The following is a 16,012-nucleotide window of genomic DNA, read 5'->3' as shown; positions in this document are numbered from 1 at the left end:
TTTGTGATTCACATGTCAGATTTTCTATTTGTGTCATTTATGCTTGGGCTATTCAGTAACATTATTTCAGCAGAGTCTTTCCTCCTTAGCATTTCCCTTGAAAAAAATGCTTTGAAGTTAGTGTCTTACGTTTGCTTTCCTTTTCTTTTTTAATCCTCTAACAATTCTCTAATATTGGGTGTCAGCTATCTTCCACCAAGTTCCTTCAGCAAACGTGTAAGGAAGTGTTTTTCTTGCTACGAACTGACAGCTTCACCTAGTCTCGCTGCTCCTCAAATTCAGTTGAGGCTTAAACAGAATAAAGTGTAGAAGTCTATTTAACTATCTAAGAGCAATACAGTTCACTGGATTTTTAATGCTTGTTTCTTGAAAATTCCTGAGAGAAGGAGTCACAAGGCCTATAATTTTCCTTGATTTTTGGGATGTATCTCTGATGCACATGTGGGACTCTTCTGCACTCTTAGTGCAACACAAAGATCTCTTTTAATACAAATTATCCTATACCAGTACAGCATGAAAAACAGAAAAACCCCCAGAAAAACAAAGCAAAACAAAAAAGCAAGACAAAAAAAGAAACACATAAATGCACAAAAACTCGTTATGCCCACCAAAATCAGTTAAGGTGACAAAATATTAGTGGAATAGAATTTAGGGTGTTTGCACTAAATCTCTGGCAAAGATTTGAGTATAGTTGGAGATTTATTTAATGTTATTAAAGACAGAAATATTACCTCATTAGTTCTTGTCGGACAGAGGAGCTTTCCTGGAGCAAACTGAAAAAGGAATGACACAAAGATAGGTGTGGCTTGAATGATACTTGAGTGTGAAAACAGTCTGTGATAGAAAGCACCCAATGACTTGCTGAACCAAGAGGAAAACTTGCTGTTAGCATCAACTACTGAGAACATTTCAAAGGCACTGGATCCTTTTAAGACAGATGCTGGACAGTGATCAACTAGACAGTAGTTCAGTTTGAACTGATGGAAGGGTTGGACAGTTTTTAAGGTTTTCTGCTTCAAACTCCTAGGCTTTGAGAAATTCTGAAAAGCTAGTTAGTGAAACATGGAATAAGTAAACTTGAATATAAGTGAGCTTTGGGATTTATTTCATTCAACAGTTCAAAATTATGTTGAACTTTTTTCTGGATACAGCTTGAATAGCGTCTTGTAGACCTGAGCAAGTGAGTCATGGGCAGAAAATGTTAGAAGTAAGCAGAGAACTTACAACAGAAAGGAGAAAAGTAATAGCAACTTGTTGATGCTCAACAAGGGTCACATGAAAGCTGAAAAGCCAAGCTGAGTTTGCTAAACTCTGGTTTAGGATATTGAATGGTTTGGGACATGAAATTCCCCATATTGTAGAAAAGTGGGGGTTTTTTTCAGTATGTCCCTGAAGCTGAAAGCAATAACATGACCAAAAAGCAATAAGTATAGTACATTTAAGATGAGTGGGCAAAAAGGTATATTAACTGGGCCCTCAGTCTCTGATGAATTTTATGCAAGTATTTACAAGAAATCATAGGTGAAAAAGTGGACCTGTAGCTAAATGGAATGTGCTGTAAGATGAGTTTAACAAAGGCATATCATGCCACAGTAAATGTCTTAATCTTTCTCTTCAAACTTTTAAAAATTTATTATTTTTTAGAGAAAATGTAGCAGATCTAAACCATCTGGATTTTGCTAACGCACCACATGGGAAGTTAGAAAAGGCACAGGTTAGAATAAGAATTTTAAAACTGGTAAATAAAGGCTAAAGAGAAGCAGCTTTTGCTTTTCTGTGTAATGAATTTCTTTCCTGAGAAGGAGCATACTGCTAGATCTGAACAATTAGGTCTGGGACTGACCTCTTTTTTTAAAGGGATGGAAGAGGATAAGGATGGGAATGACTTCACTAAAAGCTCAGACACTAGTTAATAAAATTTACTACTAATACATAGGTGAAGGGACTCATCTGTTGAGAGGGACAAAATAAAAATATGATACAAGCAAAGCAAGATAATATTGATTTAAATAATTAATAAGTAAGAGTAGAAATTAAATGTAATGTTACAAAAGACAGATTTGTACCCTAATGGAGATTCTAGGGCATTCTGCTGTATTCACGGAGCTGAACAGTATTAAACAGGAAGAAGACCTACTGTGTCACCAGTATGATATACCTAAGAAACCTGCCAAATTCTAGCACATATGTCACGTTTTTACAGCAGACATATGAGCTTGCTAATGATATAGAAAACAGTGATGTACACTCATCTGTAATGTACTTACCATTTTGGTCAAGAAAGCTGAAGAAAATTGAATTAAAACTGCAGGAAGTGTGAAGAGAGTCATGTATGTTTTAGCTCAGACGAGTTTATTTTCCAGAAGAGATTGTTGCTCAGTAATAAAGCAGGATCTTAGAGGCATTCTGTTTGTTCTCTAAGAAGACATAGAAATATGAATATTTTTTTATGAGTATTTATATTCAAACTAGTAATTAGGAGACTATTCCTGTCTGTTAGATGATGGCTCTGGAGGCATCCTTCAATGGGACAAGAGACAGCAAAATAATTACTTTTCTTAATGTCGTAGTTGACAAATAGCTGAACAAGATTGCATGATACGGTTGCCACAGGAGACGGATTTCAGTGATATAGTACAACATTCTTATGTTTCTATTGGTAGAGCAATTATGGGATGGAATGGAAATTTGTTGTTGGGCAGATCATAAGATAGCAAATCTTGAGATGTTTTTTTTGTTCCAATGATGCCAAGTTTTTGTGAGTGGACTGTAACAGCAGAGTTTATAATCTGAAATGCTACTTTGCTTCCAACTTTAAGCTTGCATTTTGTTTTTGCAGGAGATATGCTTGACCTTCTGAAATGGAGAACCCACCCAGAAAAAATTGCTGGCTGCCTCTCAAAACTAAAAGAAATTGATGGGTCAGAAATAGTGAAGGTATATACCTTTCCATCCTTTTAGGTGATATAAGGGAAATGTATTTGCATGTCACAAATATACTTATTTAATAATGAACTGCATCTTATTCTCTCTAATCAGTTTCTTCAAGATACACTAGACACTTTATTTGGGATCTTAGATGAAAATTCTCAAAAATACGGATCAAAAGTATTTGACTGTTTGGTAAGTTTTGTTTTGTGATAATACTTAATACCATTTAAGAGCTTAGTTTAAAATAAAAAGCAAGTGTTTTTTTTTTCCTTTTTCCCCTCACATTTAGGTTCACATAATAAATTTGCTGCAGGACAGCAAGTTTCACCACTTCAGACCCGTAATGGACACTTACATTGAGAGTCATTTTGCAGGAGCACTGGCATACAGGTGAAGTCTGTACTTTTTCTATCTGATTTGAATACTGGCATTTATGTTTAAACTAAGCAAGATCAGTCATTATGATTTAATTAAACGGTATCACTAGAAAAAAATGCAGTGCTTGTATGAATGCCCAGATTTAGGAAATTAAAAAAAAAGAGTAAAATAACTTTAAGTTACCAGAAAGGCTTCTTGCTAATGCTATGACATTGACTTCATTTTTAAATCATTTTCCTCAGTGAATTTATTTATTTGAATTACTTAAAAAAACACAGGAGCCTTAACATCATCCATCTGCAACTGTGTCACTGTGTGTGTAAAGCAGTGCACTAATAAAGTTCACTTACTCCGCTTTACTCTTTTTATTTGTTTGCTACCTAGACTTCCATTAAAATCAATGCAGTTTAATGAGACTGCAGTCCAATGCATGGAACAGCAGGAGTAGTTCATTCTGGCTTAGCTGAGCTTGTGTATCCCTGTCAGAATCTTTCTACCGCTTATGTAACGCTGGTATAATTTCCTGTTCATCAGAGATCTACTGGGTGGCTTTCAGCAGACTGAAAACTAAGTGTGATAGTGTGTGGTGACTGAAATCTAGTCATATATTTTTTATTTTGTCAGTGTTTCTCATGTGACAGCTTTTGGTTTGCATTTTATGGGCAAAGTTAACCCTTGTCCCAGTTCTGTGTTAAAACACTTTCTGATTTGCTATTCTAGAGATCTTATAAAAGTACTGAAATGGCATATTGATCGAGTCACTGAAGTGGAGCTACATGAACACATACAGGAAGTGCTAAAGGTAATTAAAATAATCTAAGTCAATTACATATTTGAATGGTATGTCATACAGTACCAAACAGGTTTAATTTAGGAAATGAAGCAGACTATATATAAATGATGCAATGATGGTACTAATTCTAGGGAGTTGCAGACTTTTTCAGTGCAGTCACTTTGTTCATCATTCTTATTTTGTTGATCAATGGAGCTTACTGCCAGTAATCCCTGGAGCTCTGTGTTCCTTACTGAACGAGGATATAGATGGGTAGGAGTTAGATCTAGGAAGTCAAATATAGGTTGCATTGATGGTATTACATCTTTTGCGTAGCTAAATCTAAATTGCAGATGTGCATGGTTCTGTCCCGATACTGTGGAATTGTATGGAAAATGGTGGTTTTGGCTGTGCTTGTTGCCCTGTTTTGTACCATCAGTAGAGCACAACATGGAATGGGCTGAGTTGTACAACACAATAATCCCATTTAGTGCAAGTTACAATCTGGAAATATAATATTAAAGTAGTAATCTTCTGTGCTTTTCTGTGCTGCTGTTAACTTAGATGTCTTGCTAATAAGAAAGGGCTATATTTTTAATTTATGTTCCAACAGTTTTGAAACATAATCTAAGCTTTTTTAAGGGATTTTTTTTTGTATTATCTGGTTAACAGTTGACAGGAAAACAACTTTTAATAGGCAGAGAAATTCCAAGTACAGCTCAAAAGTTTGAGCCTATTTCTCATATTGACCTTGTACATTTATGCATACGTGTTTCTGTAGCTAAAGACATGCAAAGGATGGGGGAAGGGGCACAGTGTTTAGGTCTTGCAGTTTTCTGTTTGTTAAAAAGCAAGTTTTCTTTTTCTTGGTTTCTGTAGATTTTGGAAGGCAAGGGAAGAGCATTTCTGAGTGTATACTTTTGAAATGTTCATAGTATTTCAATTGAAAGATTTCCCAAAATGAAGTAAAACAGTGCCCAGTTTCAGACCCTTGTCATTATTTGAATAATATAATAATTGTGTACGCTCTGTTTAATGATGGACTTGTTCATTTTTGTTACTTTGGCATTCCTAGGCACAAGAATATATCTTTAAATATATAGTTCAGTCTCGAAGGTTATTCTCTATTGCCACTGGTGGACAAAACGAAGAGGAATTTCGCTGCTGTATTCAAGAGCTTCTTATGTCAGTACGCTTCTTCCTCTCCCAAGAGAGCAAAGGAGCTAGTGCTTTATCCCAGCTACAAGTAAGTTTTCAAGAATGCTTTGCTTATTGCCACTTTACACATTCAAAACAGAAAATGCATGCATTCCTTACCTATATCTTCAGAAAAGAAAAAGTGGTTTTGCTAGAGCAAAATGACATTTTTAACGCATCTTTGTACCCTGTAATTCTCATACCAGCAGCTTCTAAATATGCTTATAATAGATAATCTCAACCATAATATTTAATATTTAATTCTAATTGTAATAATGATATCGTTGAATACAAATAACTTATGCTTTTGGTATTTTATAGTTTAGTTTAACCAAGGAAGAATTTGTGTCCTACAAAAGACTGTCAGAGTTTTCATTCTTCACAGAGAACTGTTAAATCTTGATTAACTTTATTTTTTAATACTCAACCAATATCTTTATTTCACTTGAGACTACTAAAATTGACTAGCGTTAAAGCACAGAGACAAAACACACAAGAGACAGTCTTCTGCATTGTGTCATAGATTTACCAACTTCTACAGCTCATAAATGTATAATCTTCTTCCCCTGTTTCTGTAACCAAAGGCCTGTTAAGAACTATTAATTTTTTAAGCTCTGTAGAGAGTTGTTCTTCAAAGAAAAGGGCAAATCAGAGAGAACAGAGAGGTGGTCTTTCCATCTCATGTCATGTAAGCAAGTGGAGTGAAGACATAATAAATGTAAACAACCACATTTGAAATTCTTCTTCTTTAACTGTCTTCTATCTTTGACTTTGTATGTCATCTGTTCTGACACCAGTGTCTGAGATACCAGTAGTTTTTCTCAATCATCAGAATTTGGAGAGGAAGAAGGGGATGTCAGTTCTATCTTCCTTTCTCTGGCATTGCCCAATGTTTTGTTTACATATTCATTATACTCACCAATGAATTTCCAACCATATTTTAGGATTGTTGAAGTAAACCAAGACTGATAGTGCTATCTCCAAAATAAAAATGTTCATTATTTGAAAAAGGGAAGATAGGGAGACCATTATACTGATTATCTTAAAGCAAACAAAAAAAACTCTACTTCAGTCTTTTTGTTGTGATATCACTTAACTCTGTTATAATTTTTTAAATATTCCTCTCACACATAGATCGTGATGAATCTGTAAAGTATTAATATTTTTGCTCTAAGCTAAACATTTTAGGTTTTTTTTTTCCTGGGAGGAATGAACATTCATTAGATAATGCTTAAAGGAAAAGAGTCACAAATGTAAGCTCATTAATGAATCTGGGACTACGTCTTCTGAAAATATGACCATTTCTAAAGTTAATCACTACCTTTGTAATCTAGAACCAGCCATTTCTCTACAGCTATGCAGCTTTCTATAGTTATTGAAATTCTCTAAATGTCAAAATGATACTGCAATATCTGACTGTCCATTTTTTCCCTTTTCCTCTAGGCTGTGTTTCTCAGCTCATTCCCATCGGTATACTCTGAACTTTTGAAGCTCTTTGATGTAAGAGAAGTGGCAAATTTGGTTCATGATGCTCTAGGCAGCTTGCCGACAGTCATGCATGGTGATGAGTCTCTTCAAGCTGTTAAACTGCAGAGTATTGGGAAAACTGTAGAGAGTCACCTGTACACTAATCCAGGTAAGGTTGCTGTGGGCTGCCTGCAGATAAGGAACTCAAAATGTGTCCTTGGTATACGGGCCAGCAGGTGCTGAAGGTAATAGTGTTGCTCAGAGTAGTGCTTCCTAAGGAAAGAGTCTTGACACACTGCTCTGTTCAAGCTGCACATTTGCAAGAACACAGTATGCTAAAGTTAGGAGTTTGTTTGTTAGAGACAAAGACTCTTAAAATACAGTTTTATGTTATTCTACTGCAGGCAACGTGTCTGCGAAGGAAGTTTGCCTTTTACTCTTTGTTGTAAAGAGAAAAAGCTTTACTAAATTGATGGATTTTTTTCTCATCTGGGGACAGTTCAGCAAACAGATTGTCACTTATCCATTAGGTCATTTTTTTGTGACTCTTGCCAGTTCAGTAGTTTCTGTCTTTCATTTATTAATGTAGCATAAAAAGGCTACACAATGCAAGTGATGCTTGGTGCATAAAGTATAACAGTACGGTTACTTGCTATGTGGAAGAAAAAACTGCTATGTGGTGGTGAGACTGACATTCTTGTTTTCTGTTCTGTGTGACACCCACAGAAATGACCAAATTTAAATTTAGGATGAATGAATTTTTAAGTAAAATAATGAAAATAGAAAAGATTTAAATAATTTTATGAGTCTTAATTTACTCACCAAAAGCCCTCAACAGTAACTTTTACCATCTAAGACATTCAAGATAAACATGTTACAATGATGAAGGCTCTGCAGGATGATTGGACTAGATGATCTTTAGAGGTCCCTTCCAACCCTTACCATTGTGTGATCCTGTGAATATTCATAAATATTTTTAGATGCTGCAAAATAAAGGAAGAGATCTTAGAACATTTTTTTTAAATGCTTTCAGTGATTATACTGAAGTATGAGCTGAAAGAAATGGGTATGATGTATTCAATCCTATCTACTTTGCTTCATTCTGGTCATGAAAACACCTTACCCTTTGCTTATGAGCCTCCACAGCAGTCCCTTCCAGAACAGTTAATTCTCCCTACAACTGATTGATCAGACCTTTGATACTCTGGGGAGATAATGACATATTCATGGAGCAATCTTAAGGATGCTCTGTTTTTCGTTTTCCAAACTACTTAGGGACTAGATATCACCATTTTAATTTTCCTCACAATATCTCAGTTAGGTCAGCATAACCAGAAGATCCAACTGGATGAATGTAACTAAAGAGGGTTGTTTAATGCTGTGTAAGGGCCTCTTGGGGACTTTCTTGGAACTGTGAATCTACTTTCAACTGTATGACAATTTTTTTTGTCTGCTTACTTTTGTAAAAATGTTAAGTTTTTATTCAAATTCAGTTTTATTACGAAGTAATATGAGTTGGTTTAGCTATAAAAGCAATGAAAATTGCATATTAAATTTTACGTGAAGAGTGGGTTATACACAGATAGAATATACATTTCTTAGACCACAAGGAAACTGACGTGAAAGACATCAAGCAGTAATATAAGATCCCAATGTCTACCTTAGGAAGCTCAGATAAACACTTGCACAGTAAAGTTTCAATCAATCATTAAGTTTAAGGGTCTTGTGGAGATCAGCATCTTGGTCTCTTTGCCCTTAAGATTTATCCTTTTAAAATACATAAACCTAAGTAGACAGTCAATCTGCAAAAGGAAGCCGTTTTAAAGTCCTCTTGGGAAAATAAATATGACACTATACTTCGTTAATGTGCAGAGTGATCTGTACATCCTAATGTGAATTTGAGGCTTGCTGCTGTGAAAATAATTGATTTCTGTCTGCCAGATGAAGATGACAAATGCCACAAGCTGTGGTGCTAGCTAACACATCGGAATGCAGGAAATAACTATTCAAATATCTAAAAGCGAGGAGGGCACTTCTTAGATACTTTTTCTGTTATCTGGAGCTTGCTTGGAAATGAGTTACAGTAATTTAGCATCAAAGTTTTACACATTTTGTGCTTCAAGGGCCTGAACAACCCATTATCTCCCACTACTGCAGAAGTCAACTGACACTAAAGCTATGCTTCTATAAAATTGGGAGATATATTTGGTATATTATTGAAAACAGAAACATTGACAGGTCACTGGAGCAGACTCTTCAGATGAGTTGTTGAGTCTCCTCTGGAGACATTCAAAACCCACCTGGATGAGTTCCTGTGTGACCTACTCTACGTAGTCCTGTTCTAGCAGGGTGATTGGACTAGGTGATCTTTTGAGGTCCCTCCCAACCCTTGAGATTATGTGATCAAACATGCAGGGGTTGGTTTAAGGTGCCCAAGCACAGATGTTTAGTACAATTTCAGATGTATTTGATGCATCTTAACTCTGCATGCTTCTCTAGAGAATGCACTTTATATTTCCTGACCATATGTTGATAGGATCTCTGACTCCATAAGACTCTATACTGAGGCTTTGGTATAGTATGCATAGAACTTTGTTCTATTTCAGTGATTTTCAACTTCAGCTCTTCTTATAGGTAGCAGCTACAGAGATGTTAAAAAGAATCAACAGCAGTTACCTGCCTAGCTCCTGTGAAAAGTTAGTGGATGTTAAGGCCTTACTTTACCTCTGTTTTTCCATATTTGCTCTCTGTAATACTCAATAGCTGTAAAAACATGAGGTGTGTTAAGTAAAACATCTAAGTTTCTTCCTCCAAAGAGGATGACTTTTCTTGGAATTGCTACCAATCAAATGTACCAATCAATACCAATCAAACCAGGACACAGATTACATTAGTAAGTAAAGTCCTAAAAAAGGAAAATCTATATTGATAAAGCCTGTATCTTAGCCCAGTTAAAATCTGTGGTCATCTCTTTACTACATGGAGAATGTTCTTGCAAGCAAAAAACATTTTATCTTTCGAAAATGAGGATTTGGGCCTCTGTGCCAAGGGTAGCTGGGTAGGACTTATCCTTTTAGTGAGACAAACTGTTCAAAGATACAGATACAGGAGGGATTTAATTCTCTAATCATTTGCACTATAGATATCATATGGTGTATGGTATCTCTATATGATATATATGTATACAATGAAGACAGGAAAAATCTCGTGTTGATGTTTCAAAGATATCTTCATGTGCTCATTTTATTTAATTTATTTCATGTGCAAAACTTTATGTATTTATTTAGTACATAACTTAAATTCCTTATCTATTTTTAATTATTTTCCTGATTTTACACTGAAACACACTATTAATAGATTAGAAAAGTGATGATAATCTATTTGTTTTCTTTCTGAGATTGAGTACTTCCCTCAGTCTGGCTTTGTGAATGAGTTCGTCTAAGAATTGCATCCTGTATTTCACAGGAGACTGTACGTATAGGAAACTATGTGTTTCAATAGTAACTCATGAATGTCTGACACAATCAGTAAGAATAATGTTGTATCTTTGAACTGCCTCACAGAAGTGATGTTGTTACAAGTTAGACTTGCTTTGTGAATGGAAAAAAAGTTAGCAAATTCAGGAAAAGATGCCATTAACTGGTAAGGAGTTTTAGTTCTAGAAGCTGGGCATTGTGATTTCCTTCTTATTCCATCATTTTTTTCAAAGGACTCAAAAGTTCTTTTTAGTGGGACTTGTAATTTATCTCAGTGCAAGCTGATTGATTGCTATAAAAACACAAAACATAAAGGCTTTACACATCGATCCATAGTATTGCTTTCAGGTACTCCAGGATAGTTTTCCGTTTAATTAGTATTAATTTAATTAGTATTTAATCAGTATTTCTTGATTTATTATCCACAGCAATATACTATTGTTTGGAGTTGTTTCTGAGGGGGATGTATGTATATGTATGCATATATTGCATACAAAAATTCCACTTTTATCAGTACCTCTGTAGCAAACAGCAACATGTCCATCCAATCACACAGCAGGCATATTTGGGTTTGTAGTTGCAGAGATAACTGGTTGCTTGGCTTAAACATGTTCTTCTCCTATGACCCTCAAGTCTAATGGTTCTTCCAAACAAGGACGCGTGAATTGAATAGGCCCAAGTGAAACCATCAAAACCAAGAACACCTTCCTTGCTTCTCACTGTTCAAGAAGAATGCTGTTCATTTGTTTAAAATGTTTAATTACACTAAGTCTTTTTCCAAGCAGGCTGAAGTTTGAACCATCTGTTCAGATATAGTCTTTCAAATTAATGTAATCTTTGTGGAATGAATCTTTAAAATACACTAGAATAAAGACAGTGTTGTATATCTGTGCAGATGCTTTACCACAAAAAGGAATGCAAGGGGGAAAGTTGTGCTGTGAGTTAGATATTAAAGTTTAATATAACTTACATAGGAAAGTCAAGGATTGCTTTTTCTAATTATGCCAAGCATGTAATTGAAAAGCTATATGTCGTGATTTTTTTTTTCCCTTTCTTTCTCTATAGTATTTGTAAAGGGCAAGTATTAGCATTTCAAACAGTCAACTAATTTGGGTTCCTGCACAAAAGTAAAATTAGGACAGTGACTGAGGGCTAAGAGTTCTGATTATTGCGCCATTCCTTGGACTCAATAATTTCTCTATATGCACTGGCTGATATTGCAGCTGACAGTTTTTGAGAAAAAGAGTAAACTGAGACAAATGTTGTACACTACCATCTCCAAACTTTTTCACATAGTCCTTGGTGTGGCTCAGAGGTAAATATACCAGCTCTTCTCTTTTGTAATACTGCTACATGTCTCCATCTAAATGGTACAAGACAGAGAGGTATTCAGATTGTGGACCTAGGAGGAATGTGTCCACAGCTGTGTTGTATGTGGTCAGTCGTTCAGTAACTGGCACTGTTCCCTCCTATATATAGTTGCAAGTCATTGTAAAACAAAGTTTCCGATCTTGTGGAGCTTTTGCAAAAATGAAATACTTGAAAGAGTTGAAGGAAGATGTTCAGTTTTGCCTGAGATGCTTCAAGCTATATCATATGTTACAATTCATATGTTTACAAGTCAAGCTCTTTTTCTAAAACAAGAATATATTTAAACAATGTGTACAAATTAACTCATCCATATGATTTTCCTTGTGTTATACAGATAACTAGACAATGAAAACAATAATAAATGGGATTAGTACTGTATATCAGTGAGTGAATGAAGAATTCAACAAATAAAATCTCCTCTTTGTGGAAAAATCACTGGAAATATTTGAGGGGGAAAAAATGTTTATACAAAGACTAATTCATGAACAGTACCTGGTTATAAAAATGACTTTAAAGCAGTAATTTTCTGGCTAGGTAAACTCAATTTTTAGAAAATAATTACATTAATGAACAAAGGAACTGAGTAGATGAATGTATTGAGATAATATACCATATAATCATCATTAAAATTTTAATAGAGGAAATGATTCAAGTACATTTGTATGAGAACATAATTTCTCAATTACGGAAAAGATGGGAAAACAACAACAAAATGAAAACAGGTAACACCCATTCCATTTATAACATTAGAAATAGATGTTTAATGTGCTCTCACAAGTGTAAGTATTAGGACTCTTTAACATTGTTTAATTAGAAGACAAAAATATCACGTAAAGAATTTCTTGCATAATTTTGAGAGAATTCAGGACTGAAAATAGCACCAGAGCTGTGTTTAGAAAATGAAATAGAGGAAAGGCAAATCATTTTATATAGACATCAGTAGTCGAAGTTGCTCATACTCAGTACAAGTAAGGAATCTGGAAAAGTGAAGGTCGTTAAAGAAATCTGAAAGTACTGCTTGTAAAACAGAACTAATTTGTAGAATAACAAAAGTTTAAGGTGAAGTCTGTTGTGATCTTGACTTTCAAAGGAATTATGTCACATGTCAAGGAACACTAGAGCATAATTTCAAATTACATTGAATGCAAGTATTACCGTGCTGCTGCTTTTTTTTTTTGCATGATAGTTCAATAAATACCTAGAATTTTCTGTTACATGTAGTATATTCCACACAGTGGTGTTATTCTCCATCCGTGATATGACATACAGACTTTCAGCATATTGCTTATTCTTTAAATACTTGCTGTAGGTTATTATGATTATGAAATAAAAGCTTCTGCTTAGAAAAAAAGGTTGATTAATGCAAGTAAAAGCTACTGCTTGTCAGAAATACTGTTTTGGACTTAAGACACATGTTATGTCTGTATTAAAATGAAATGATTGTATGAGAAACTCCTACTCATAAAATTTTTAACTGTTTTCCAGATTCACGATACATTCTTCTTCCAGTAGTTTTACATCATCTCCATATGCATTTACAAGAGCAGAAGGACCTTATAATGTGTGCACGTATCCTTAGCAACATCTTTTGCCTCATCAAGAAGAACAGCTCAGTGAGTAAACACCATGTCACATCCACAAGGTGTTGAACTTCTTGGTATGGCTCAATGACATTTAATGACACAAACTGGACTTTCACCAAGAGCATTTTAAAGAGTTCTCTGTGTAATGATTCTACACAAACACATCATTTTGATTTCTCATGAGCCTTTTCTTCCTATGCAAGAATTATTTTAATTGTACACATAGTGTTCTGCCAAATTTTGACTTTTTGCTTGTTGTGTTGCATAGAAAGAAATATCTACATTGTTTTAGAGGCATTTTCTATTGTGGGCTGTTTAGACATAGGGGCCACAGGAGTGAGTGAGATATTTAGATAGATAGATAGATATGAGTATTGCAAAGGAGGTTGCACTTGATTTTTTGTAGCCAATTTCTGATGTTTGTATTTGAAAATTCATCTGTAAAAGCTGCATATGACATCTAACATACAGGTGTATTGCAAATATGAAGATGATGGTAAGTTTTGACAAGCAAAAGGATATAAGAAGTAAAAATAAACATTGTCTGTAGTCATTGCTCTTCATACGTGTCAAGAACAGCGTATGTTACATTGTAATGCAGTAGTGAGAACTGGTTTACATATTTGTGTCCAGTTTATGTGCAGCCATTTATGATAACAGGGGAGGGGCTGCAATCGTACCCCCTGTAAGAAGTTGCTTGAAGCTTTTCCCAGCTCTATGTCAGACCCACCTCTGGGGTTAAGCATATTAGAGGCACCTCTACAAACAGTTTTTAAGGAGGAAAAGCCAGAAGAGAAGGGGTGGAGATGATAAAGGAGTGGGATGAGAGAGAGGCGACCATGCAGACCCCCAGGATCAGTGAGGAATAAGAAGAGCAGGTGTGCTGCTGGAGCAGAGACTCCTCTGCATCCCATAGACAGCTCCAGACACTCATGGAGGGCAACCGTAGAGCTGAGATCTACCGGCAGCTCATGGACGACCCCATGGCAGAGGGGGTGGCTGTGCCTGGAGGGGCTGTGACTCTGTGGGGAGGCAGCGTTGGAGCAGAATGCGCCTGGAGTTCTGCTGCTGTGGGGGAGACCCATGCTGGAGGAGTCTGTGAGGAGTTGCAACCCTTGGAAAGGGCTCATGCCAGAGAGGGTTTTTAGGGACTGTATCCTGTGGGAGGGACCCTGTGTTGGAGCAAGGGAAGAATGTGAGGAGTCCTCCTCCTCTAAGAAAGAAGAGGCAGAGACTATTTGTGATGGACTGACCATAATACCCACTCCCTGCTGCCTGAATTACTGAGGTGTGAGGAGGTAGAGATATTGGGAGCAGGGAACTGAGCCCGAGAAGAACGGATGGGTGAGGGAATGAAGTCTTAAAGGTTTGGTTGTAATTTTCTCATCATCCTGCTCTGTTTTTTCACTTTCTGTCTGTTCAGTTTCTAGTTGGTAGCAGATTAAACTGTTTTTGTTTTCTTTCCTAAGTCGAGTATTTGAGCCTTTTGTCCAGGACTATAATTGACAGTGAGCCCTCCCTGTCCTTGTATTGATCCAAGAAGCCCTTGGGTCTCTTTTCTCCTCCCATCTTGCTGGGGCCTGCATCATCCCATCACAGGGAGTAGAAGTGTGTAGGGGTGGTGAGCGAGTGGCTGCGAGGTCCTTTGTTGCCAGCTGGGCTTGAACCACACCAGTTTCTTCATTTCATGCCATTGTCAGCAATTAAAGTTGCTTCAGCAGTGATTTGACCTGGAAGTGGCTTGCAACTTTGGCACTATAACAGTATTCTCATCGTGGCTGCTCCTGGATTAGTGTGATACCTCATCACAAGATAAAGTGATGAATGATAAAGCCTGACTGTCTTTTTTGACTGGGAGAAAGGCTTACATGTCTGGTCTTAATTTCAGGGGATCTTACATTTAGAATCACTAAGCCATAGATGTACAAGGTAACAAGTGGATATCTACATAAAGCTCTACCCAATGTTGAGGATATGCAACTGCTGTTTGTAGGCATCTTTTTGAGTCATTGAGAGTATTGCAACTTGGTGACTTTGACGTGATTTTTAAGCATTAGTGCAGAACTTCATTCCTTCTGTGATAATCAACATAATTTAGAGGTTGAGGGAACAAGTGAATTTGCAGTCAGGAAGCTTTGAAAACTAAGGTTGCTGGCCATTCTAGTTCTAGTTTGTGCATGAGTTCTCACGATTGGTACAATTCCAAAATATACTGCGTACTGCCTTCATAAGTAGCAAAGTTAACTGCTGGTTTATGCTAGACAAAGTGACAGAGAACATGGCCATGACCCTAGACCCTTCTTGAGCTCAAACAGGAATTTTGAGATTTGTTGCTAGTCATATGCTTTGAGTGTGTAGGAAGAAAAAAAAATTAAAATTCACTCCTACACCTTGATGTCAACAAAGTTGGTCAGCTGAGTTTTAGTCTGATTTTGTGCATTTGATTATGAAGTGTTTATTTCTGCTAAAAAGCATCATCTTAAATTGTGGAAAAAAGCACTCCCATTAAAAAGTAATTGTCTGCTGCAGTGGAGGTAAAACATTGTTGAAGCAGGGAAAACCTCTTTCTCTGTGAATTAAAAAGGAACAGTAATGACAACTTGACTTCATCAAGTGTTTTCGTGCGTGTAATGAAATTATGCATGGTCTCTTTTGGTGGAGAACACTTTGGTTCCTCTGTGTTGATGTTGCGTAGAAGCGGTTGTAGGCTCGCATAAATGACTAATTTGTTTGTGCTACTCAGTTGATGGGAAGGAATGTAGCTGGTCCTTACTGCCGAAGCAGGTCTTGAAGGTTGAGCACCATCTGCTTGTTTCTGGTGATAGTTTCAAAGTGTG

The 16,012-nt window shown here is 36.2% G+C and overlaps 1 protein-coding gene across 2 annotated transcripts in view; it reads left to right on the top strand.

Annotated features, from left to right (window-relative positions):
* The window catches only part of DOCK4 (dedicator of cytokinesis 4), a 242,306-nt gene that overhangs the window by 158,559 nt on the left and 67,735 nt on the right, over positions 1–16,012 (top strand). For both annotated transcript variants that reach the window (XM_062017381.1, XM_062017372.1), the window contains exons 18-24: positions 2,840–2,937; positions 3,040–3,123; positions 3,221–3,321; positions 4,030–4,111; positions 5,157–5,327; positions 6,722–6,914; positions 13,078–13,205. In XM_062017381.1, the coding sequence (XP_061873365.1) occupies positions 2,840–2,937; positions 3,040–3,123; positions 3,221–3,321; positions 4,030–4,111; positions 5,157–5,327; positions 6,722–6,914; positions 13,078–13,205 (857 nt within the window). The remainder of the gene's footprint in view (positions 1–2,839; positions 2,938–3,039; positions 3,124–3,220; positions 3,322–4,029; positions 4,112–5,156; positions 5,328–6,721; positions 6,915–13,077; positions 13,206–16,012) is intronic.

The sequence above is a fragment of the Colius striatus genome, chromosome 1, assembly GCF_028858725.1.
Source record: "Colius striatus isolate bColStr4 chromosome 1, bColStr4.1.hap1, whole genome shotgun sequence".
Classification (NCBI taxonomy): Eukaryota; Metazoa; Chordata; class Aves; order Coliiformes; family Coliidae; genus Colius; species Colius striatus.
Note: the sequence above shows the minus strand (reverse complement) of the source record. Positions and strands in the feature narration are given on the sequence as shown.